We start from the raw sequence: 26082 nt of genomic DNA, 5'->3' as shown, positions 1-26082 counted from the left end.
CTGTAATGAAGGAATCACAAAGGAAACAGGATATCAGTACACACACTACATTGGGGTTCTTTGCAATTGATCCCCTGTACCATAAAATGTCCCTTGTCTCCGTTTACTCTCAAAACATAGGACAAGAAAAACAAATTAAAAACCCAAAAAATTAAATTGAAAAATAAAAACAGAAAATACAGGTATTGATTGTAGTCACAGAAATTAACCATTTGTGTAGAACTTCGTGCATACCTGCGACATTTGTTGCTTAGAGGATCTGCAACTTTGTTCAAGGTTTCCTAATAGGCAAGCAATGGACCTGGGACCCATCCACTATAGCAGTTCTAAACACTGGCTTTTAGGGGAGAATTTAGAGTAGACAGTGTCTTGGTATATCGCCTTGGGCTGAATGCCATGTTGTGGATGATCTGGAGATCCACAGCTGGTTAACCTGCACCATCTCATGTTCCACGACCATATGTCACAGAGTCCACAGAAGTGCAGAGCTGTTGAGGTGACTCCCCAGGGTTCCACAGCCGGCCCATGGGTGGACAAAGATGTTAATGGAAATATGTATACTTCAGTCTCTGTGTTGCTTTGCTTGGTTCTTCTCCTTCCAGTCATAATGAGGAACAGATATTAGGAATTTGGCTTCTCCAGGACTGGGAGACAGTGCATGTCTTCATTTTTGAGTTCTTTTAATGTTTTAGAAAAACACCAGGTCAAATAGTGCCTGAATATACTCAACTGTTTACACATTTATAAAGGATCTAAAGACAGCAGGGATGCCCCATGTTCCCTCTTTGTATGATTTGTGTGGGCTTCTCCTCTGTGGTGGTGGTAGTTCTGACCCATCTGTAGCTTTGACTCGGGATTGAAATACCTGCTGAGGGTAATGTGAGATACGGAAAGATGCTGCTTGACCCAGGCTAGCACCACGGCTGTGGCCCTGCTCTTGTGAGAGTGTGTTGTAAATGACCAACCCAGAGCGAGGGATCTGGTGTCCTGAAGGCTTCTTGGGAAGTGACTCCTGCTCCTGTCATTTTACAGAGATGAGAACTATGATCCAAACATAAGTTCAAGGGCACACAGCCTGTTGACACTTATGATTAGATTATTACTTCATCTCTAGAAACCCAGGCCAGAGCTGGGCTTTGCGTGGGCCCTAAGGCACATCAGACCCCAATGTGCAGCTCAGCTCTGCGCCCCTGGACATTGCCCTCAGCCTCTTTAAGCGTTGGTTTCCTCAACTGCAAAGTCATAGGTAATGTAGATAATGGGTAAAACCGTTTGGCTTACTAAAAATTGTCTGCTTCATTACTATGTTCAGGTTTGTTCCCCGCCTTCTTTCCCCTTCTCCCGGGCCCCAGCCCCTGTCCCTATAGCACATCACACCATGTTGTAACGGCCTGTTTACCTGTCTGCATCTCCAACCAGACAGTGAAGGCTGGGGGATTCACTCTTCTCTATAAAATTTCCTACTATGAAAATAGGTCCTCAGTAGACACTTGGTGAATGAAGGAGTGGTGAATGCCAAGATGCCCCTACAGTCAGAGTCATCAGCCCATCAACCACCAGTTGGTAAAGCTCGATTTGTTTTACAAAGTAAATGTGCTTCCACATTTGGTCCTGGTGCCTGATCCCATTGAGTTTTTGCAAAGGCCCTTGGTGCCTTTGTGTTTATTTTAACTCAGTTCAATTGAATTTAGTGACTGTCTGCTCTGCAGGTTGCTCAGGATCTCTGTCCTCAAGGAGTTCCCAGACTATGGGGAGAGGGCAGATATGAAGGACTCACTGTAATGTGAAGTGAACGTTTCAGCTAGTAGAGAGTTACAGGAGTTGGGAACATTGATAGGGAGGTAGGGAAATCTACCAGGGAAGGTCAGAGAAAGCTGCAGGGTGGAGGCACTTGGTATACCAGGAGGCAAGGGCATCCCAGGAGGAAGGCACAGCCTGGGGAAGAACCTGGCGTGGGAAGTGTGTGGTGTGTTAGGGCCAAGCAAATATACTGCTGTGTTCAAACTGGATGTTTTATATATACATATCTGTAAGTGTATTTAGATATGGATATATATATTCCTTCAGATTCACACACACATATGCATACACATATGTAAATATATAGAGATAGATATATACATTTTTCCCTTGGCAGGTGTGAAGCCCTTCAAGTGTTCTTTGTGTGAGTATGCAACCCGTAGCAAGAGTAACCTCAAGGCTCATATGAATCGTCACAGCACTGAGAAAACCCACCTATGTGACATGTGTGGCAAGAAATTCAAATCAAAAGGGACACTGAAAAGTCACAAACTCCTTCACACTGCAGATGGTGAGTAAATGGCCCAAGGTGAACTTTCCCCTCTAAATGTGTGGTTTGAAGCTGATGTTCCAGTTCGTCAGAAACTTGCTGTACCAGAGGCAGGAAAGAGCACATCCCCCACTAGAAGGAGCTTCTGGAAGAGCAGTGAAGACCAGGCCTGACTTCTTCCCATTCCTGTGCTCAGTGCCTCACTTCCAGCAGGTGCAGGATAAACACTTACTGGGTGTGTCTGTGCCAGTGGTGGAGGTATGCAGGGAGGGAAGCTGCTTCAGGAAAGGAGGTGTCTTCAGGAAGCCTTGATCCGTGGTTCCAAAGTTTCCATCCTTTTTAGCCCTCCATCCCCACCTGGAGCTCAAGGATCTTGAGGGGCAACCTTGATCACACCTGGCCTGGTTTTTCAAGTGAGGCTCTTATCATCCAAGCTACCTCAGTGGTGGAACTAAGTCTAAAGTAAAACCAACATTTGGGCAGATTTGATCTAGATAAAGTATACTTAAGTGGATTTCTAATTTCATTCATTCATTAAGAACCATTGATTGAGTTCTTGTATGTGCTAGCCATGGAGGTAGGTTCTAGGGATACCAGGTCAAGTAGAGACCAGTTCCTGTGTTCAAGGAGTTCATAATCTAGAAGGCAGGGCAGAAGAGCAGGCAGGCCATGGTAAAGGTAAGTGTGGTGATGGAGGGGAGCTCGGGAGCCCTGGGAGCAGGGCATGGGTCGAGGTGAGCGGGGAGCTCGGTGGGCGGTGGGCACAGTCTCCCTGGCACAGGCTGGATAGAGGGAAAGAAGATTTGTTCTAGGAAGACAGGCAGCTAAACCATAAGAGACTTTTAACATTTTTTATTTTACTCAGAAAGACAGGTTGTGTGAGGGGCTTGTAAATACTTCATGTAACAAGATTAATAAACTTTATTTATACATGTATTGTTATTTACCAAAATTATGTATAAAAATTGGAGTTTACTATAGAAATCAAAATTATTTCAACAGTGATTTTTAATTTCAAAATTTAGTGGATGATATAGCTCTTAAGTTCTATCTTTATTTTAAGATTGTTCTGAAAATCAATCCTGTTGTGTGTGTGGGAGTTGGGCCTTCGGCAAGAATTCAGGTGAGCTCCAGGGACTCAGTGCAAAGGCTGAATGCTTGGCTGGGATTCATCAGAATTAAGGATCAAGGGCTTGCCTAAGGCTGAAAAAGAGCCAGAGCCATAACTATTAAAACTTAAGCAGTACTCTCTCTAAAAAAAAATCCAAAATCAAAATTAAAAATACAATGACAGTAAAGCAGTCATACTTGAATAATGAAAGCATTAAAGTCACGTAGTTTTTTATGATTCTACGCCTCCACAAACAATAAGCCTTACTGACCGCTCAGCTGCCTGAACGTTTAGGCAAGAATTCCATTTCTTAAGATGATAGCACATAACTACTGCAGTCCTTCAGTAATGAAGAGCAGCTGTCCCCAGCAGCAGGGAAGCCTGGAGTATCCAGTAGGCCATGGTGACAGAGTCAAGAAGGTGTTCACAGGCACTGAACAGGGTTCTGTCATCTCATGCCTGGTTCTGCAGTCTGGGCTTAGCCTTTGAGCAGATAGAAGCCATTTAATCTGGCAGAGCCTGGACCAACTGATGTGGAGGGATGGGGTCGGTGTGAGTAGTTGGTGGTATCACGGGTCCACAGAAGCACACTCTGCCTATCCTCTCTGTCATGATTCTCTGAGTTCTTTGGCAGGAAAGGGAGTTCAGATGGACAAAAATGTCTTGTTGTCAAAACAGGAATGCAACTCCTAAAAAGGAATGGTATTCAAACATTATGAAGTATTTTCTAACAAAACATTGGAAATTTGTGTTGTTTCTCTTTCTTTCCGCTGACATTTTTGGGAGGGTGAGGTATTTGTAAAGTCATGTCTTAGTTTTCAACACTTTTCAGTTGTCTGGGAAGAAGGGCATCAAGGCCGGGCGCAGTGGCTCACGCCTATAATCTCAGCACTTTGGGAGGCCGAGGGAGGCAAGTGGATTGCTTGAGTGAAGGAGTTTGAGACCAGCCTGGGAAACATGGTGAGACCCTGCTTCTACCAAAAATACAAAAGATTAATGGGGCGTGGTGGCTCACACCTGTGGTCCCAGCTACTTGGTAGGCTGAAGTGGGAGGATTGCTTGAGACTGGAGGCGGAAGTTGCAGTGAGCCAAGATCGCACCACTGCACTCCAGCCTGGGTGACAGAGTGAGACCCATTCCCCACACCCCTCTCCCAAAGAAAAGAAGGGCATCAGTCATCAGGTTCAAGGAGAGGACCACTGGAACAGATAGCTTGCCTCAGTGCCAACTTTTTCTACTACTTGGGTCTCAGTTTTGTCATATCGCAAAATAAGGAAATGATACCTTTACGTTTCTTGGGTTTCTTTTAGCCTCAGTTCTCTGATTCTAGGAAGAAAGGGATAAAGTAGAGCTAAAGGGATGGAAATAGGAGGTGCCGGTACAACTTTATTTCTAAATTCCAGATGATTGCTTTCCCACAGGGCTGCTGTACTTCATTATTTGTGTTTCTCTTTTGACGCTTACCAGTCTCATGTTTTGCCTGGGGCTAGTTTGGTAAACAGAGTGTTGAGTCATAGACTCCTTGTTCTAGCTCCATTGCTGATCTAGGATGTAGCTTTAATTAAGCTATAGGTAAGTCTTTTCCTTTTTAATTTTCTCCCATAACATGTCTATTATAGAAACTTTGAAAAAAGTTAATTTACATCTCTTACTCATTTCTGTAGTGCTCATATTTTATCTTGTTGATGTCTTAGAGCTCTTTGTATCTTAATACTTTGTCATCATTTGCCTTTATGTTTTGTTTATGGTATCTTTTTATATACAAAGTTAAATAACTTTGTTCATTTAAAGTTATTTTCCTTTATGTTTTCATCTTCCATGATTCTCTCTGTCAAAAGAAACCTTCCTCAGTTTGGGGCAAAATTCTTTTACTTTTTCTTTGAGTTTTATTTTATGATTACATAACATTTATGAAATATAATATTCTTGCAGTTTATTTTAGCATATGGTATGTGGTTGGAATCTTTGTTTCCAAACAGTTATCATCGACTCAGTATATTTATAGAGAAATCAGACCTTTCAATTTTATTTTGCAGTGCCAGAATTTCCCGAGATATTGGGTCTAATTCTGAGATTTTGGTCTGTGTCAGTGATTTTTATACTAGTACCTTATTTTTCAAGCTGTTCTAGTAACTAACTTTATTGTTATCCAATAAAGTTTATTTTTTTATGAAGATTACATAGTTTTTCTCATTTAGTTATTATTCCTTTGGATAAACTTCAGAATTGTTCATCAAGTTAGGACTATCCCTGGGGATGACCCTGTGAGCTGTTTGACGATGTCTGTAACATGCTTTGAATCCCATTGGTCACTTGTGCTTGTACAGGTGCCTTGGTTGTCTTGATGAGGCTCTTAGCCTTTAACCATAGAATTAGCTTTTTACTTAGAAGCAAAGATTGCCTTACAGCCTGTCTGGAATTATTTGGTTTTAGTTGTATTTGTGGTATGAGTAATAGAGAAGCTGTGTAGAGTAGGTAGAGCTAGAGAGGCTTGGGTGTGGGTCTTTTTGCCCCTTCCTGGTAGGGTGATTTTGGTCAGATTACTTCTCTGAACCTCACTTTCCTCATCAGTAAACTGGGTAGGTATACCCTCTTGTTGAGTGGGTCTGAGGATCAAAAGACAGGAAGTGCACCCCATGTTTGCCTGGCAGCCTCCTGCTCTCCTGGCTGCCCTGCCTTGGCATCCTGTCCTGGTTCTGCCTTAGCTTTCTGATTACCTCTCGGAGGCCATGGGGTTCAGCCTGTGGGCATTGTTTTTTTTTTTTTTTCCCTGTGTCAGAGTCTCACTTTGTCAGCTAGGCTGGAGTGCAGTGGTGCGATCTCAGTTCACTGAACCCCACCTCCCGGGTTCAAGTGATTCTTGTGCCTCAGCCTCCCTCCATAGCTAGGATTACAGGCATGTGCCACCATACCCAGCTAATTTTTATATTTTTGGTAGAGATGGAGTTTCGCCATGTTGGCCAGGCTGGTCTTGAACTCCTGACCTCAAGTGATCTGTCTGCCTTGGCCTCCCAAAGTGCTGGGGTTACAGGCATGAGCCACCATGTGTTCTTTTTTTCCTCACACCTTAGGTGATCCCTCCAGTCTTATGGCTTTAAACACCATTTAGATAGAAGATGTATGGTTTGGCTGTGTCTCCGCCCAAATCTCATCTTGAATTGTAGCTCCCATAATTCCCATGTGATGTGTGAGATCATTGAATCATGGGGGCAGTTTCCCCCATATTGTTCTCATGGTTGTAAATAAGTCTCACGAGATCCGATGGTTTTATAAGGGATTTCCCCTTTCTCTTGGCTCTCATTTTCTCTTGCCTGCCACCATGTAAGACGTGCCTTTCGCCACGATTGTGAGGCCTCCCCAGCTACATAGAACTGTGAATCCATTAAGCTTTTTTTTCTTTATAAATTACCCAGTCTCAGGTATGTTTTATCAGCAGTGTGAAAATGGGCTAATATAGAAGGCTTCCAAACTGGTATTTCCATCGTCTTTTTCCTCCCAGCCTTGGCACTCCCTCTCTGAAACTGCCCACTCAACATCTGCACTTGGAAGCCCACCTGGCCCCCCAGCCTTGGCGTGCTCAGCACTAAGCTCCCAATCTTCCTCCCTAGACCCCTAGGTCTCTTACGGCCCAGGGGTTGCCAAAGTTTGTAAAGAGATTGTAAATATTCTTGGCTTTGAGTGCCACATCCAGTTTTCTCTTTTTTGTTGTTTTTATTTTTACGAACTTTGAAAAGTGTAAAAGCCAGGCTTCTGTACAAAAGCAGGAAGCAGGCTAAATTTGGTGCTGGGGCATAGGCTGCCAACCCCTGCTGTACCCCATCTTGGGAAATGGCTACTCCTTTTCCTTTGCTCAGGTCAAAAGCATTGGGTCAGTCTTGACTGTCTCATTCAGACCCCACACATGATCCATTAGCAAATCCTGTGCGTTCTGTCTTTAACATGATCTGGAGTTCTCCCGCTTCTCAGCACCCTCATGCCATCCTTTTTGTACAGGCCACTGTCATCTCCTGCCTGCAATCTTGCAGTAGCCTCCTAACTGCTTTCCCTAGAACCTCTCCTTGTCCCCCCAAGTCCATTCTCAACAAAACAGTCAGTGATCCTGTGGAAACAAAGGCCAGATCGCGCCACTCCTCTGTTCAGAAGCCTCCTGTCTATCTGCTGTCATTCTGAGTGGAAGCCCAATTCCTCACCATGACCTGCTTGATCCCCCCATCTCTCTGATGTCTTCTCCTTCTACTCTCCCCCAACTGGCATCTCTCCAGACATACTGTATTCATTCCTTTTTTTTTTTTGGAGGTAGAGTTTCACTCGTCTCCCAGGCTGGAGTGCAGTGACACGATCTTGGCTCACTGCAACCTCTGCCTCCCAGGTTCAAGTGATTCTCCTGCCTCAGCCTCCCAAGTAGCTGGGATTACAGGCACCTGCCACCATACCTGGCTAATTTTTTGTATTTTTAGTAGATATGGGGTTTCACCATGTTGGGAAGTCTGGTCTTGAACTCCTAACCTCAGGTGATCTGCCCACCTCAGCCTCCCAGAGCGCTGTGATTACAGGTGTGAGCCGCCATGCCCGGCCTATCTTCATTCTTGTTCCTCACGCCTGCCAGGTATGTGCTCATCTCAAGGGTTTTGCTTTGGCCCTTCCCTCCGCCTAGAGTGTTCTTTCCCCCTGTCTGAATGGACACCTCCTTCATGTCCTGGAGGTCTTTACTGACAAGTCACTCTGAATGAGTCTTCCCTGGGTGCTCACGTATGGAAAGTCTCCATACCCCCACCAAGTAATCCAGACGCCCGTGGCTTCCTGTGCTGCTCTCCTTGGCTTATCTTTCTCTAGTGTATTATATAGTTTCCTTATTTACTACTTTTTTGTCTCTGTTACTGGAACTGTCCCACTAATTACTTCATACTCTCTTTCATGTTTTTTACTGTTTCTCTTTAAACCAACCCTTCTCCAATGTACTGTATAATTTCCTTATTTATGATGTTTCGTGTCTTCCACTAGATTGTAAGCTTCACAAGCAGGGATTTTCAACTTACTACATTTATTTTGTATCCTCAGCATTTAGAACAGGGCTTGGCTTATCATAGGCACTCAATAAGTTTGTGTTTATTGAATGAGTGGAAAATGTAAAGTGCCTTGCATAAAGTGGTTGCGATATAGTAATACTCACAAAATGTCAATTATTTTCTCCGTGTCTTCTTAGATAATTCTGTTAAATCAAATGCTTGTGAATTAGGTATTTTAAAATATGGTCAAGGAACTCCCCATTAAATGAATCTTCTTGGGTATTTTTTTAATGAAGTAAAAAGGGATTGAGTAATTACAATTACCCTTTCTTCTAACTACTTGTGAGTCCAATTTTTCATATTTGCTGGCTTACTTAAAGTGATAGATCCCTATCTGTGGCATTCCTGTTTCCCAAAGGAACTCATTACTGTACCTTAGAAAAGATAGCTCATTCTGGCTGAAGGTTTCAGTTAAAAAGGTTTGCCAGTCAATATGTACAAAGAGAGAAATTGATCTATAAAGGGCCCAATTAAACCCTTTGTGTGTATGCCAACAGGATGTAAGAATTTAATGCAAAGATCATGCTGTAATGTAGTTCCCCACTTTTGACTTTAAAAAGGCCTAGACATGATGTGCTATCTGGAGGTTTATACACGATTCTGCCCACCCATAGCAGATGGGGAAGGTTAAGCTGTACAGTGCCTTTATGTTATGTAATCAAACAGGAATCCTTAAATCATGAAATAAAAAAAGTCTTTGGAGTTTATTTCTAATTCCTTTGGGTCTCTCTCCCCTCCCCCGATCCAAACTGCCCCTGTACATTTTAGTTAAGAAGTTTTTGGGTAAAATTTGAAAAGAATTATCCAGGCTTCAAGCACTCTTGTAATAGACAAGTGGAGAGTTGAGTATGGAAATTAGGTTTGAGTGGAGTAAGTATCCTTTTTTTCTGTCCCTTCTTCAATTTATGATAAGAGATCTCATGGCTGCAGATTAAAATATTCTAGGAGATCTAAGTACGGAGTTTTGTTTTGTTTTCCTCCCCTGTCCTCTAAAAAGCAAAGCCACTCTAGGATAAAGTAGCTCCATGGCCTTTTGCTTCTAAAAACAGAGCCAGGAAGTAAATAGAAAATGGTCTGTGAGCACCTAGCTGGGTTGATCTTACAAGGTTAACTTGCGAGACTTCAGTGAGACTGGTCTTTCCACTGCATCCTTGTCCCTTTTGTCCTTCCTCCTGCTTGCCCTTGGAGAAAAGGTGAAGGTGCAGGTGTGGAAGTGTGGCTACTGGATGAACATGGTGGATTTCTGTTGCTTATCCTTGGGCTGGAGTCTGGGTGATGGGCCAGAGAAGGTAGGGCTACTTTCAGGGCCCACAAATACCATTTAATAGGTTCACCCTGTTGGTGTTCATATGTAGCTCTTTTTCTCAGGTTTTTATAAACCACAAGATCCACCTGGAATAAGTGGGCCCATACTATAAAGTGAACTACGCAGCTTACTGAGCAATTAGCTTAGATTGATATATAGATTTAACTTTTTAATGAGGCTTGGCCACCTAGAACTTCACCAGGTAGAGGGGTCTCAGCTGCAAATGTCTGGCATAGTGCCTGTAACTTTCATCTAGCCCTGGTGCTGTGCTCTGTCCATGATGTGGCTTTGTGCTGCGTTTGGTTTCTTTCCACCTCTGTCTCATGCCGGTCCATCCCTCCTTATATCAAAACTGATGTACTAATTACAGAGAGTCATCAGGCCCTAAGTCTGCAGTTGCTTGAAGTTCAGCCTTTAAAGTGCAGAGACTTCTTTAACTGTATTTTTATTGCTGTAGCTATTTCTGTTCTGATTTGCTGCTGCATAAATCACCACAGATGCTAGAACTGTGAAGATGTGTGCTTTGCAAAACACTTGCTGCAAAATGCCTGTTATGCTTCCTGCAGGATGCTTTTCTTACATGAGCAGCAAACCTCTGTGTGCTGGGCTACATGGAGAAGCGAGGGAGGTAGAGCAGGGAAAACCCTGGGCTCCAGAGGCAGGCCCAGACTGGAATCACTTCCTGCCTGAACAGTCTTGAACAGTGATCCCCATTTGTAACATGGATGTTACATGTTTCTTGTGACTCCTGTAACAAATTACCACAAAGTTAGCGACCTAGATCAACACAGATGTATTATGTTGCAGCTCTAGAGGTCAGCAATCTAAAATCAAGGTGTCAGCCAGGCTGCATTCCTTCTAGGAACTCTGGAGGGGAACCTGTCTCTGCATCCTGTGGCTTATGGACCCGTTCCTTCATATTCAAAGCCAGCAGTCCAGCATCTTCCCATCTCTTCCATCCCTGCTTCCATCACCACGCTCCTTCTCTGACTTCAAGCCTCCCGCCTCCCTTTTATAAGGACCCTTGTGATTTCACTAGGACTACCTGGATAGGCCAGGCTAGTCCCCAGCTCAAGATCTTTAGCTTAATCACATCTGCAAACTCCTTTTTATTTTTATTTTTCATATATATGATAGCATGTATACGTTCTGGGGATTAGAACCTGGATATCTTTGGGAGGGCCATTATCAACCCACAGCATGGGGTTGCAGGAAGATTAATTGGGTTCATACTATGGATGTCAGCTCATGTACCCATTCCTCTGGTGCACGAACCAGTAGCTCTTAATGACACAGTATAAGAATGGATATCTGTAGCAGTTAATTTACATCATTAGGAAAGATTAAATCACTTTTTTTTCCCAAATATTCTCCTATTAGGAAGGCACAGCGCAATAGTTAATATTTAAAGAGTATCACTGTTGAAAAGGGTAAAAGTCAGTTTTCTGAAAAAATGGTAAAGTCAATTTTCTAAAAACTCTTGAAAATTTACTTATGTAAAATACCACCTTTTTCAGTAAGACTGGATAAACAGTCATGAGGAGGCATTTTTACTTTTTTGCCTCTAGAATAGTATTACTAATAACAGTTGAGATTTATAGAAATTCTTTAAGTACTTTAGAGCTCCTTCAGGTTTGAGGTGCACATAAAATTTGATTTGGCAAGGATGATTTAATTTAGCAGATACTTCAAACAAGTTGCCTTAAATCCCAAGGAATTTTTCATTGCTGTCTCTCTCTGTGTTCTGATGGAATCCGAATGCCAAAAGCTGAAGGTGACGTTTTAAGTTTTTTTTTTTCCTACCATTCCATTCCTTCTTAGTTTTATATAGAACTCTATTTAAAGTAAGCAAGCAGCTGGAGTCATCCTCAGGGAAAGTCACCAAGCGGATGAGACTGTAGTAAGAAACAAAGGGAACAACAGGTGCCGCACATACTGTTAGTGCCAAGTCGCCAGGCTGGGGCTTCATAGATCCCACGGTGGCCTGCCCATAGATGCCGGGAGGCAGGGAGTGATTGCCTTTCTTCTCAGGAGCAGAGAATGGGAGCTCAGAGTGTGGCTCCCTTGCAGCTGAGCTTCAGAGGTCTAGGGCGACATGGGTGCCTTTGTGCTTCCATGTCCAGCTGGGAATAACTTCCTGCTTGAGCCCAGGGGCTTCAGCAAGGCAGGTACCCTGCTGGCTCCTCCACCTATCACATTGACATCCCCCTCTCCTTCCACGTGGAGAGTCAACAGGAAGCGAAGTTCGAACTCTCTTAGGTTTGGTGGGTCACATCTCTTTATCTAACCTGAGGCAGGATAACAAGTATTCCTGTTTCTTCTTTCCTTCTCCTATTTTCAAGTCCCCTCTTCCCTTTCTAACAGGATAGCCTGGGTAACGTTTTACCTGGGTAAGGCTGGAGTAAAGAGCAGAGCTCAGATTCTCTGACTCCAGACCCTGTGCTGGTTTTCACTGTCTGGTGATCCTTGAATTCAGCCAGCATCCAGTTGCCAGGCCCAGGCAGCGCTCCAAAGGACAGAGGTTAGCTTTGCTTCATCAGTCATGGACATGCAGTCCCAGACTCATGGTTAGGCAAAGAAAGAGGCTCCTTCCAAAAGAACACTTGAAAGTGGAGAGAGATTTTGCAAAGATGTGCCTCACCTTTGGAGAGATGAACAGAAACAATGGAAATGACATTTTCGTGCCTCCATCCCCATCTTTGAAGGAGAGTTCAGCCAGATCACACATTTTTGAAGGGAAATGGAGCTGCTAGTGAAACACTGTGTTTGCAGAAAGAGCTGCAGTGTCTGCAGTGGAAACCTCCAGCAAGCCTGGCACTCAGAAACATGTCTAACTAAAAACTACAGGGACAGGAACACTGATGAGACCCCTTTCCTTCCACCGGCAACATCAGCCTGCATAAATCCACAAACTGCCATACAGTCTTCAAAGTTAATCTTTGAACTACAGGACACATCTTTCCTTTCTTAAACGAATTTGTTGCCAATTCTCAAGAACCTTCCAAGGAAGGTGGCCTGTTTTGTTGTTGTGTTATTTTTCTTTTTACGTTTTTTAAATTAAAGTAACACGTACACACACACGTGCACACATACACAGTTCAGAAGTGTACAGCTCAATGGATTGTTACAAAGGAGGCACACCTGTGTAACTACAGCCTAGGAGAAGAAACAGCACACTGCCAGCCTCTTGGCAATTTCTTCCTCCCGAAACATTATTGCCCGTCTCTCCTCCCCAGAGGTGACTACTTACTGCCCTGACGTCTAGCACCGTAACTTGCTTTTCCCTGTCTTTGAACTTCATAGAGTTGATTCATACAGTATGTGTTCTTTTATGTCTGGCTTCTTCCTTTTCATATTATGCTTGTGAGATTCATCTAGGTTGTTATGATTTTGAGTTTTACCATTTTACCATCTGGGCCTGTGGGTCAAATAAAGAATTTCATAAGGAAATGAGATTCTAAATTCTGTAGTTTCTGACCAGGAAGTCTTTGTTCCCACAGTCAGCTTTTTTCCCCCCCCCCACTGTGGCAATATTTTTGCAGTCAGCTAGGAGTGTGTGTTCTCCAAGAGTGTTTCTCCAAAAAGTGGTATGACTCAGCTTTGCTTTGTCCTGATTTACAAGACGTGGCTCAGAATGACATTTGACTGTTTACAGAAATTAAATCCTGCCCCAGAGGAGAAGAAGCGACTATTCCTGAGATTATTCGCAAAATTAGGCCACTGGCTCTTTTTCGTGAAGAAGAGGGAGAAAGATGCTTGGTCAGAAAGAGCACCCATAAGTCAATGCACAGCCAATCAAGGCTGGGGTGCTGTTTTTTTAAAAGACAGTGAACTTTCAGGTTCAGAAGCCGTTGGTATCATTTTATGGCTCTGCGTTGAAAGATCTTTCTTCTGGTTTGTGTGCAGTAGCGGATGAAACATCTCAGCCTTTCAGAGATGGGTGCTAATTATCTGAAATGCTTTTCCATTAAAGCGCAGACAACACGAAAACAATGTTCATAAAAATCCAACCGCTTCCTATAAGTATGCCCACAATTCTATCACCTAACAAATAAATGATTCTTTAAAAATCTTTATTCATGCTCATATGGAATGGCTGTATAGTTGTAATGAAAGGATATCATTCTTATAGCCTTGAAATTAATATTGTAATAATTCTTCGTTGCTGTACAGTTCATTAATAACAAGTTTAAGAGTTGTATGATGCACTAAGGTGATCCACGAGTTGTATAACCATTCCCTTATTTCTGGACAATGTGTTATTTTCATTTTTCCTCCCATTATTTTAACTTATGTGGCAGGGGCTTCTTTCTTGCATATAAACTTTTTCTTCTTTTGAATTAACTCCTTAGGACACATTTCCAGGAGCGGGATGGCTATTTTGTTTTGGTGGTTTTAATTGTGCATTGCACTGCCCACTTCCTTTCCAAAAAATTGTACCAGAAATAAGAAAGTGTCCCAGCTTAACTCTTCCATTTTTAACACTTTGTTACTAAAAATGTCTAGTTTCTTAGTTTAACGGGTATCAAATCTTACCACGTTATTATTTTTATTTATATGATAGCTCATAAAATCAAACAGGTATTGTGACAGTTAAATGAGTGAATGGTCATAAAGCATTTGTAGCATTGGTTCATAGTGCTGTGTAGGAGAGTGTGCTGTCATTGGACTTTTTTCAATTAATTAAGTCTGATTCTGTCCTCTCTAGAGAACACTGTTTGGTCAAGCCCTATTTTTGCCTGCTTTCTGGTGTCTTGGTGTTTCCTAGTCATACATTCACAGCTATACTTCTTGGACTCTTGGTTGCAGTTGACAGAAATTCATTTTGGTTGCAGTTGACAGAAACTCATTTGAGGTCACAGAAGTCGCCACCGGGCATTTATGGTACAGTTACCTGGGATCTTACAGAGACTCAGGGCCTTTGTGTTTGAGTTCCTTCTTCCCAGGGCTGTGTTCACCTCTTCCTCTTGTGGCTGGTCCTCCTCATCCTTCCATCTTAGTGTGACATCACTTCCTCACAGAGGCCTTCCCTGACGGCCTGGCCACATGGCCACACCCCTTCCACACTCCCTCATGCTCCACATGGCCCCTTGCCTTTGTCCTTCGTGGCCTGCTGCAATTGGTAATTATTTGTTGGAATACTTGCTGGTTGTCCATTTAGGTGATGAGTGCCAGAGGCAGGGCCTTTGCTGTCTTGTCCACTCTCATCTCCTGGGGTCAGGCGTGGGCCTGGCACCCAGCGGCCCCTCCGTGAATGCTCGCTGAGTGAATGGACACAGCCAGCCAGGTGATTGTCTTCATCCTCCACCTTTGGTCCTCTCTGCTTCCTTACTTCATTCTGATGTCCTGTCTCTGTCTCTCTTCGCTGTGCTCTCCTCTCACCCCCTGCAGATTGTCTTGCTTACTTGTTTCACCCAGAGAGTGAAAACACAACTCCCATCCACTCCTGAGTTGCAAGCTTCATATCTGGACAGTTCCGATTCCTGGCTCAGCTACAGTCTCTTGTCCACTGTGGTCCAATCTCCTATGACTTTGGGTGGGGAGATGGTGGGTAGGACCACATACCACTGGCCCTTGTGATGCCTTGTGTGACCATGTTGATTATGGGGAGGGGAGAAAGGGTGGCTGAACAGACTTCTGAATGGGGTGCTCCTATAAATTAACTGCTAGCCTTACCTCCAGGATGCAGTCACCTCCAAGCACTGAGGACGTGGCATGAAAATTGCAGTCTTGTCTCAAAGTACCCACAACCTGCAAGGGTGCCAGACAGACCAACCAAAGGTGAATCAGTGCACTGCTTCGGTGATTGCAACCAAAGCCCAAACCCAAAATCTCCACTGTCATGAGGCAAAAATTCTCATGAGTGAGATGGATAACAAACACTATAAATCAGTAAAGTGTGTGGTATATTGCAATGGAAATATGAGGACGTCTAAAATATTAAGAAAACTGAGAGATGAAAATAAAAATATGAATAAGAAATGATTCCATTTCAGTATGAAAATATAAGCTGAGAAGTGCTAAAAATGAATCAGTAAAGGGGCATAGGGACTGTGATTTTAAACAGAATGATCTGAAAGGACTCAGTGTGAAGGTGACATTTGAACAGAGACTTGAGGGAGATGAGGCAGCAGAGCACAGCATATCTGGGATGGACACCCCGGGCTCTGGGAACAGCAGGTGCAGAGGCCTGGAGGTGGGTGAGTGGACTGTCTATGGAGTGGAGAGAGGTGAAGGCAGTGCATGAGCTCCAAGAGGTGACAGGGACCCACACACCGCTGTGCCCTGCAGCCACTGCGAAGCTCCTGGCTTTTGCTGTGGGTGGAGATGAGGCCAGATAGGGTGCTGGGAAGAGAAACAGGAGGTTTTCTGTAAACTCTGCTGTTATAACTGCTTACTTACACTTTGATATGGTTGTACAAACCTTTTCCTTTGCTCTGTTTTTATGCTTTTTGTTTTAGGTATGTTGATTTAGGCTGGCTTAATTAGAACTGAATATTTGGATTGTCTCAGGGAGTGTCAGGGAGGTACAGGTCTGGAGGGCACTGCACTCAGCTGAATGGTCCACTGCGGGGTCACCTGTATGCACCGCCAGCCTCATCCTTCAGGGGGCTGCTTTTCAGATGCTTGCAAGCCCAGTCTCTGAGTCCATCCTCACAGAAGATGGGGATTACCTCCCCATTTTTCTAATGGGGCCTCTGAGTAGCATAGAAGAAAGAACCCAGGGTCACTCAGGGTGAGCAGGACAGGGCCAGAAAGAGAACATAGTTCCCCTGCGACTGGCTCTTCTTGGGCAGTCCTTTCTGTTGGGTAGTCACCTTCTGATGGGCAGTCACCTTATGTGTTAGTGGCACAGATATGCCATTGCTGGTATAAATTCTTCCTTCCATTTGGGAAATTGTATCACACCCTTATTAGCTGAAAAGATTCTTATGTGGCTGTGAATGGGGGTGTTGGGGTCAACAGACTGGGGGCCAAATCTGGGCTCTGCCACTTACCACTTCTTGATCTGGCAAGTTACTCAGAGTCTTGATCCCAGGTCCTCGTCCATGAAAGGGTGACACTGCCTGCCTCCTGGGCTTTTGGTGTGTGGTAAGACTATGCACGTCATGCCCCAGCACAACTCATGATGCCTAGTAGTCCAGTGGGTAGACCTAGCCAGGTATATTTTGGGGAAAAGGAATTACTTTTTAACAGTCAACCTCTTTTCTTTGTAATCATTCTTTTCTTCCCCTGGGATTCTGGGAGATTCGCATCCATATACAGCCATTCGATGTGCATCTCTCAGCACTCTGAGGTCAGTCTCACCTCGAGTAAATACTAGGTTTTGCAGTTGACTCTGCCTGTAAGTCTCAGAAGTCTCTCGATAGAAAGCCACCTGATGGTCTCAAAGTATTGCTCTTTTATGATTAGTCGTGAATCTGCATCCCATTATTTTAATTAGGCAGCAAACAATTATGTCAGGTGCCTTCCCAGGCCTGTTTGATAGGTGCTGGCAGTGGTTGCTGAAAACATTGGTAATATTTATTGCCAGGGCTCTGATGCTTCAGTAAGGGATGGCTTTTAGCTGCTGCTTTCTTTTCTTGTCTCTTGCAGAGCCTTGGAAGTACATCCATGAAAGGCTGACTCTTGATTTCAAACGAGGCAATTCCATTTATTCATTTTAGGGCTCTTTTTTAGCACTTAATCTGTTACTCTTTGACCCAAGTGTTTGATAATGAATGACAGAATATTTATCAACTTAGAGAATGGTTCCGTCAGCTCTGCTTCCCCCACTGTAGTGGTGAAGAACACAGCACAATTTTGCACAGGCTGCCCAGCATAATGATGCTTTATGCACATGAGCCATGTGTCAGTAGAGAAGTGTGTTTAGCTGAGATTCGACTGGAGCTGTGTAGAAATGTGTGGCCCTGTGTTTGAAAGAAGATGTTACTGTATTTTTTTTAAGTTCTAATTGCTCTCTAATTGTAACTTGTGTGACTTACAAGTGAAAAAGTTTCCTTACACTTTGGGCTTGCAGAATTAATACAATTTAGAATTTTGGGTTCATTCACCTGGAACAATAGATACAACTGTGATGTTAATATTTGTTTCCTTTTGCTGCTGTTATTGAGAGTGATGTTCATATAAGATGTAAAAAATTTTCACTCAGTTCAGTTTAATGAAATGCATGGAATATATTCAGTCTGTGTGTGCACTTATGCCCTGGGGTACCAAGATGAGTAAGATGTGGTTCCTGCCCACGGGCAGCTGAAGGCAGCCCCTGCCTTGTACAAGGCTGTAGAGGTGGGGCATGGATTGAAGCAAGTGGACAGTGTGTAGGGGGCCTGTGGAGGGCTGCCTCTTGGCCCAGTTACTGGAGTGTTGAATTTGAGTTCTGAATTAACAGGAAGAATGACCAGATGCTGCGAGACAGTGCATTTGAGGCATGGAAAATGTTAGCAAAGGCTCAGGGGTCTGAGATTGCAAAGGCAAGGCAGAAAGTTTGGAGAACTCAAGGACTTCAGTGTTATGAGCCTAAATACAGAGGGGACAGGCACAAGAGAAAGTCAGAGAGAGGGGTGGGGTGGGTTGGGGAGAGTTGGTTCTGATTCTGGAGGGCCTTCTCTTCTGTGCTCTGGAACGTCAACTTTGCTCTGAAGTTGGGGCCGTTGGTTGGTTCTGATGGCTAGACTGTGGGATGGTTTATGCTGTAGATCATCTGGATAGAAGATGAGGCATCAGGATGCATGTGTGGATAGATGGGTGGATTGTGGTTGATGGATGGATGATGGATGGATGGATGGATGGATGGATGGATGGATGGATGGATGGATGGATGGTAGGGTTTTATGAAGGCAAGAAAACCAGCTTAGGGGCTTTTGCTGTTGTCTAAGAAAGAAATGAGGAGGACCTAAACCAGTGTGGAGGTATTAGAAATAGAAATAGACAGACATGAGAAATATTTAGGAGATGAAATCAGGTGCTGAAAAAATGAGGTGAGTGTAAGTTAGGGCCGATGTTGTGGAAGGCTACTGGGTATCTGATGTAGGTGATCAGATGGATGATAAACTGGGAAGGCTGGAGGTGGAAGCCATTTGGTGAAGAAGATGTGTCCAGCTTAGGACATTTGGGACAGCTAAGTGGCTGGTCCAGCAGTCAGTTGGATACTCAAGTCTCAGATTCAGAGAAGAGATCAGAGTAGAAGATGCTGATTTTGGCATCAAAGATTTACAAAAGTCTGAAGGGGTCAGTTAGGGTCAGTTATATGCAAGGATGCTTGTAGAGTTAGAGTTAGGAGTGTGGGCTGGAACACTGTGGAACATCAGGGCCTAATGATAGCTGAGATGGGTGAGAGGGAATGCCTCAGGGGTACTCAGAATGAATAGAGAGGCCCAGAGAGGTGGTATTGTTGCAGAGTCAAAGGAACAGAAGATTTCCAAAGTGTGGACTGTTAATGGAGTCACATGCAGTAGAGTCATCCAGTAACATACAGACCAAAATCTGCCATTGGCTTGGCATCATAGTGAGAACAGGTTTCCAGGTGAGCTGGCAGTGAATAGAGGGGAGGGGGAATGTCTAAGACGGAAAGGTACAAGAGTGCTCTAGGAGGAGCCAGTACTTCTGGGAACTCAGCCACAGTGGCTGTGGGTGTAATGCCCTGAGAAGGTTTACACCATTAGAAGCTGCTTGTTGAATTCTTTACTGCTATATGAAGTAGGCCACATTTACATTTGGTTATACATGTTTGTATTATTGCTTGTTGAGGTTTTATTTATGCCAATCAGAGGCAAAATGTAGTGTACCTCATACATCTATTAATTTGTTTTAACATATCCCATTATTGAATGTTTAAATATTGCTAAAACCTTAATCTTTTTTTTTTTTTTTTGAGATGGAGTCTTGCTCTGTCGCCCAGGCTGGAGTGCAGCAGTGCGATCTCAGCTCACTGCAAGCTCTGCCTCCCGGGTTCACGCCATTCTTCTGCCTCAGCCTCCCAACCATCTGGGACTACAGGTGCCCGCCACTATGCCCGGCTAATTTTTTTTTTTTTTGTATTTTTAGTAGAGATGCGGTTTCACTGTGTTTGCCAGGATCGTCTCGATCTCCTGACCTCGTGATCCGCCCGTCTCGGCCTCCCAAAGTGCTGGGATTACAGGCATGAGCTACCGCGCCCGGCCTAAAACCTTAATCTTTTTAAGACCAGTGGTTTACATTTCCCTAGTTTTCTTTCTAGCATTCTCCCCAAAATGTCTTTGGCACTCCAACCAGAGTTAGGAGTTCTGCAACGCAGATCCTGCACTTTGCTGGCCATCATCCTGCAGACACACCTGACTTTCAGGGTTATGTCTGAGGTCCTTGTGAGATGGTCCAGACCCTTGATAATTCTGGGCCAGCAACCTCTCCGGCTCAGCTCTTGACTTTCTGCAGACCTCACACTCCAGGAAGGAAGATGCAGCTGCTCCACTTTCCTGAGCACCCTGTGGTCCATTCCCCTGCAGTCTCATCTGTGTGCACCCCTCTCCCTCGATGCCCTTCTCTCTGGGCAGCTGGACACACCCTTACTTTTTCTTTAGGAGCCTGATCGAATGTCATTGCTCATGGGGCCTCTCCAGGTGGAGCTGGCTGTGCCTCTCCCTCCCTGGGGAGCGCCTCTGCACTCCCACCTGTTGAAGACTGAGCATGCTGCATTGTGCCTGTGCACCTCGTCGCTGTTCCCTTCTGAGATTCTGATCCTCACATGGCAAGGAGCACCTTTGTGTACCTGGCTGCATGCCTGGCACTTCATTCACGGTGGGAGCTGTTGGCCTGGCGACGCTCACCTTGTCCTCCGCTTCTTTCCAGGGAAGCAGTTTAAGTGCACGGTGTGTGACTACACAGCGGCCCAGAAGCCACAGCTGCTGCGGCACATGGAACAGCATGTCTCCTTCAAGGTAAGAGGGCTCTGGAGAAGGAGGCAGATGTTCAGGCAGAAAAGGCGTTGCTTTTCAAAGTGAAGATGGAGAGAGCATTCTTTCATTATTTGTTGGTTTTACCTTCGCTTTGGGGCCCCCTTAGCTGGTACACGTGGAGTCTGAGGCGCAGTGCAGCTTATTTGTGCTCTCTCGTTCCAGAAGCATAGCATTTCTCTGTAATTTGGAAACCAAGTCAAAGATGTGTAAGAGGACGCAGACAGAAGAAAAGGCACAATCTTTGCATAAAAGCACTGGAGTGATTTAGAGGAAGCCTTGCAGGCTTTAGGGACACTTATTTTTGCTTTCAGATCCTGGATTGCCGCAGGTGAGTCACCTGATAAAGCAGGTGTGATGAAGCCCACCCAGCAAGCAGTTGTGAATACTGGCGACTGTGTTCAGGAGTGTCCACTACAGTGCCCAGCATGTTGCAGAGGCTCAGGAGATGGTGGCCCTTCATGTTCTTTTAATGCCTCTAATTGGTGTTTCCTCAGTGTAGGTGATAATGCTTGCTTAGCCACTGCTTATGATGCAATTATTGACAACAATAACTAGGGTGCAGTAATGTGTTCAGTAAAAAGTTCTGCTCAGCACTTGGGGAAGCTTGACCCTTAAAATTACTGCCGTTGCTGGCACAGCAACATGACACACATGGCACACATGGAAATGAATCATCAAGATTTGTAAACTTGTTGCTCTAAAATGGTTTTTGAAATTGTGTCTACCATTACATCCCAGAGAATCATAGAACATGGGAGGGACTGCAGGGCATCTGTTTTGTCCCACTGGACTTGCAGCTGGAATCACCCCAAAAGTGGTGGCAGTGGAGTTCCTACCAGGCAGTGCCCCAAACCATCCTGATACAGGGCCTGTTGGGATTCCAAAGAAAGAAGCACTAAACACTGGGGTGATTTGTTTAAAGCAATTACTGAGTCCTTGCCACAGACAGCAAGGGGACAGGGCGTGGGGTGTTCTACTTGGATATGTCCACAGCGAGGTGGTCAGGGTATGGAGTTGTATGAGTGTTAACGGAATTTGGCTCAGGGCCAAGGCTAGTTTCTTTCAGTGGTGTTTTGGGCAACAATCTAGATACTCCTCTTTTTTTTTTGTTTGAGAAGGAGTCTCACTCCTCTGTTGCCCAGGCAGGAATGCAGTGGCACGATCTTGGCTCACTGCAACCTCTGTCTCCTGGTTTCAAATGATTCCCCTGCTTCAGCCTCCCAAGTGGCTGGGACTACAGGGGGTCTCAGGTAGCCCGTTGCCATGCCCAGCTAATTTTTGTATTTTTAGTAGAGACAGGGTTTCACTATGAACAACCTAGATATTTTTATTGGTGCCTGAGAATGTTCGAGGCTTCAGTTCTGGTTCGAGCCTACTGGGAAATCCTGTAGCTGGCTGGCTCACAGAACAGTCAAGGCACCCTGACTTTTGGTCAGGACACAGAAAGAAAGCACTGGGGAGCTGGGCAACCCTACACCAGCACACTGCTAGCTTGTGTTTATTGCACATCCATTGCGTGCAGGCACTGTACCAGGAACTGCATGTTCATCATCTAGAATCTCCTTCATGGTACATATTATCTTCCGTCTTTGAAATACGAAGATTCTGAACCTCAGAGAAGCTAACTGATCACCTGTCAGTCTTTTCTGCCATGGCTATATCCACTGACTTCAGTCACCATGATGCTATTGACTCACCTGCATTCAGCACTTCTGAGGTGACGAGGACCTTCCCCACTGGCAAGTTAATTTTATATCAGAACAGCCTCGTGGAAGGTGAATTTTCATGGTTCCCCCTCTTGTAGTTGAAGACATTGAGTGTCAGAGGGAGGCTCAGAGGGAGGCTCAGAGGGATCTGCTGGTATGCCTTCAATATCCAGGAAGTGAAGAAGCTAAAACATGGACTTCATCCTTTCACTCCTAGTCCTGTGCTTTTCTCACTACATGTTCTCAGTTACTTGTTGGGGGCAGAAAGGGAGAAATTGGAGAAACTAAGGATGTTGAAAGGTGTTGCTTATATAGCTGCTTTTTAAAGCCACCTGTACTGACCGTGAGTTTCTTAGGTAGGACTCATATGTCACCTAGTGGGATTGTGGCAGTGTCTGAATCAAGAAGGGTCTTTAGTGTTATGCATATTTGTGTACATATTTAAAATTAAGAGCTTTATTTCACATTTCACAGCATATAGGTGTCCTTCTTTGGGGGACTAGTGCAATTATTGTGCTAGAAAATAGAGAACTAAGGCAAATTTCACTTTAGAGGTGAGAAAATTAGACCCAGCGAGGTTAATTATTTTCCTGGCTTTTGCAGCATTGCTACTAGACTTTTCAATCATTCCTTGGTTTTCACTGTGAAACATTTTCCTTCCCTAATCAGACCTAGCTGAAACAGCCTTTTTGCCCTGAAATCCTTACTGGTTTTTATTGTTGTTGTTTTGGTTTGTTTTTAAGATTGTGGACTATCTGGTTTATGTGCAGAGGAAATGGATTTGGGGGTGGTTTCAGTTAAGGAATCACCCACATATGTATTATTAACTTCTGCCATTACATAGTTGGTGTCCGGTGCTGGGCCTCAGGACCTGCTGCACTGAGCTGGACCTGGGGTCATGGCTGGTTTCCCTTGGGCTCCCTGTGGATTTTGGCTTCCTCCGTATTGAGTGGTACTATAGATGGGAAAGAGATTCAGACCTGAGTGAGAAACAGTAAATCCAGCCTTAGTTTCTTTCATCCCACAACTTAGGGTATTCATCAAATACATGTCAATTTAGGTAGTGTTTCTCAATTAATTGAGACTGACAAAGCAAAATGAAATTGCTTCATGCCAACCCCTCATCCAAATAGTGATAATCACTCTCTCCCTGTCGTCTTCCCTTCCCACTCTCTGTGTTAATTTCCTACGGCTCCTGTAACAGATGACCACCAATTTGGTGGCTTAAAATAGCTCAGATTGATTATCTTACATTTCTGTAGTTTGGAAGCCTGTCACACATCTCACTAAGATAAAATCAAGGTGTTGGCAGGGCTGCATTTTTTCTGGAGGTTCTGGGAAAAAAATCCACTTCCTTGCCTTTCTGGCTTCTAGAGACGACCTGCATTCCTTGGCTCATGGTCACTCCCTTCATCTTCACAGCAGGCAACATGGCATCTCTCACCATGTCTCCTTCTCTGACTCTCCTCTTCTGCCTCCTCTTCTACCTTTAAGGACCTGGTGGTTACGTTGAACCCACTGAGATAACCTACAACAATGAATGTCCTTATCTTAAGCTCAGATGATTAGTAACCTTAATACCGCCTGCAATCTTAATTTCTTTCTGCCATGCAAGGTAACATATTTATGGGTTCCGGGGATTAGGACATGGACTTTTTTGAGGGCCATTATTCTGGCAACCATACTCCCCGACTTTTCTTCCTTTTACATCTACTCCGTGGTAGAGCATTTTCAGCAAGATCAGAAAATATATAATATTCATACGTATTCCAATGGCAAACATTGCAAAGAAATCAAGTCTCTCTTTTTTACTAATCTTAGATTAGAGCTCAACATCCTCACACAGATGCTACTAATCAATTGCAATTGGCTTATAAGATGAAATCGATTTGCTTTTCTAGATGTAGATGTACGATTTACAATATATGACTTGTGTCAGGAAATACTATAATAAGGGCAAATTCCTGTATTGCCTTTTAAAAGTACATATTTCTTATTTGTATATTTATTTCAAAAATAAAATTAATGTGTTCACTAAATAACATTTGGAAAGTACTTGTTGATTCCTTTCCATATGGAATTTTTTTGATATTATTTAGACATGGTTGAGGTCATATTATAAATGCAGATTTTTTTTTCTTTTTGATGGAAATCGGTGCCTAGGTTTACCACTGATAAAGCTCTATTGGAGAATGTGGCTTAGATGTCTGGCCTGGTGGTTTGCTGTTAGGATACCTTCCCAGTGAAAGGCAAGGCCAGAGAGCTTATATGCAATTTTTAATATTGCCTTTTAAATCAGCATTTTGCAGGTGTTTTCCATTTTATGAAAATGTATTTATAAACTAGTTTTAATGGCTGCGTAAGGATGATTATCATAGTGTAGCCATTCCTTTCATAATTGGATAGTTTGGTCATTCCCAGTTTCTGTTGTTATAAGTAACCCTACAGTGGATATCTTTATGCCAAAAGCATTTCCATGTCGTCCTGAAATCTAAACAGCTATAAAACGCTAGGTGAAGCCCATCAAACATCTGAGAATTCACAAATAGTAAAGATGTTATTTTCTCTTCTTGCAGATGCAATTAAAATGCACTCCCTAGGGTGGAACTGATATTTTCAACCTGAAAGAGGTGCCAGAGAAGATACTTAGACAAGACGAATGTTGCTGAACCAGGACTCTCTAAACAGAAATAGGCTTATTCCTTCCATCTAGCTATTCAACTCTTTGCTTTCTTCCAAATCCTTCCATCTAGCTATTCAACTCTTTGCTTTCTTCCAAATAAATAAGTCCACGTATCATTACGTAAGGCAGTGTAGTTAGGAGGCAGGAATCACCTTGTGGTGTTCTCTCTAATTTGGCTCATTTGGACCCCTAACTCTGTTGATAGAAATGTTCTCAATGACAGAGCTGATTCAGTGGCATTCTCCTTGCAGATGAATCAAAAGTGAGTTTGTTTTAAAATAAAATTTGATCTTTTCATTTAAAAGGGACACTCATTTTCATTTAAAGAGGATCCTCTTTGTGCTAACCTTATATATATATCATTCTATACTAAGTTTGAAAGTTGTCATATGTTGAGTTCATGGGATTCATAAAACCTGTGAAAACGCTGTCATGAGAGACATTGAGTTTAGGATGGGTGGTGTCAGTGATAGAGAGGGAGGGAAAGAGAGAGAGAGTGAGAGAAGAAAAAGATGAACATGAGAGGAAAGTCTTGCTAGGGCTTACATCACAACTCCACGCCAAAATGGTTTGTGAGATCTGCCATTTTAGCTGATCTTGAATCTCTCTGCCTCCCTCCCCAGATAGTTTGGTAGATTGATTGAGTGGCCCATTCATTCTAGGAAACTATGCTAGATTTCTCTTAGCATATTTGTTAGATATCAAAGCCTGAGAATGGATTTTAAGATAATACTTTCAAAATCCAAGAAAAAAATATTGACCGGAGAGCTAGAATTATTTTTATTTTCATATGATATTAGCTCTTTAATATTTGTCTTATTTTTATGAATATCTCATATTAAAAATAAACTGCTACCAGTAACTCAGTTGAAAAATAGGCAAAGGATATATAAAAAGAACAGATCACAGAGAAGGGAATAACTTTGGGTATATGACAAGTTGTCCAGCCTCACTGATAATTAAAAAAAAATAGTAAAACTACACTAAGA

General features: G+C 43.6%; 1 protein-coding gene across 3 annotated transcripts in view; it reads left to right on the top strand.

The window, feature by feature from the left end:
* ZFAT (zinc finger and AT-hook domain containing) overlaps positions 1-26082 on the top strand; it is a 240521-nt gene that overhangs the window by 127310 nt on the left and 87129 nt on the right. For all 3 annotated transcript variants that reach the window (XM_032760486.2, XM_058444407.1, XM_058444406.1), the window contains exons 10-11: positions 2138-2311; positions 20598-20686. In XM_032760486.2, coding sequence (XP_032616377.1) covers positions 2138-2311; positions 20598-20686 — 263 coding nt within the window. The remainder of the gene's footprint in view (positions 1-2137; positions 2312-20597; positions 20687-26082) is intronic.

Source organism: Hylobates moloch, unplaced genomic scaffold (assembly GCF_009828535.3).
Source record: "Hylobates moloch isolate HMO894 unplaced genomic scaffold, HMol_V3 SCAFFOLD_9, whole genome shotgun sequence".
Lineage (NCBI taxonomy): Eukaryota > Metazoa > Chordata > Mammalia > Primates > Hylobatidae > Hylobates > Hylobates moloch.
The sequence above is the reverse complement of the archived record's forward strand: the minus strand, read 5'-3'. Positions and strand labels throughout refer to the sequence as shown.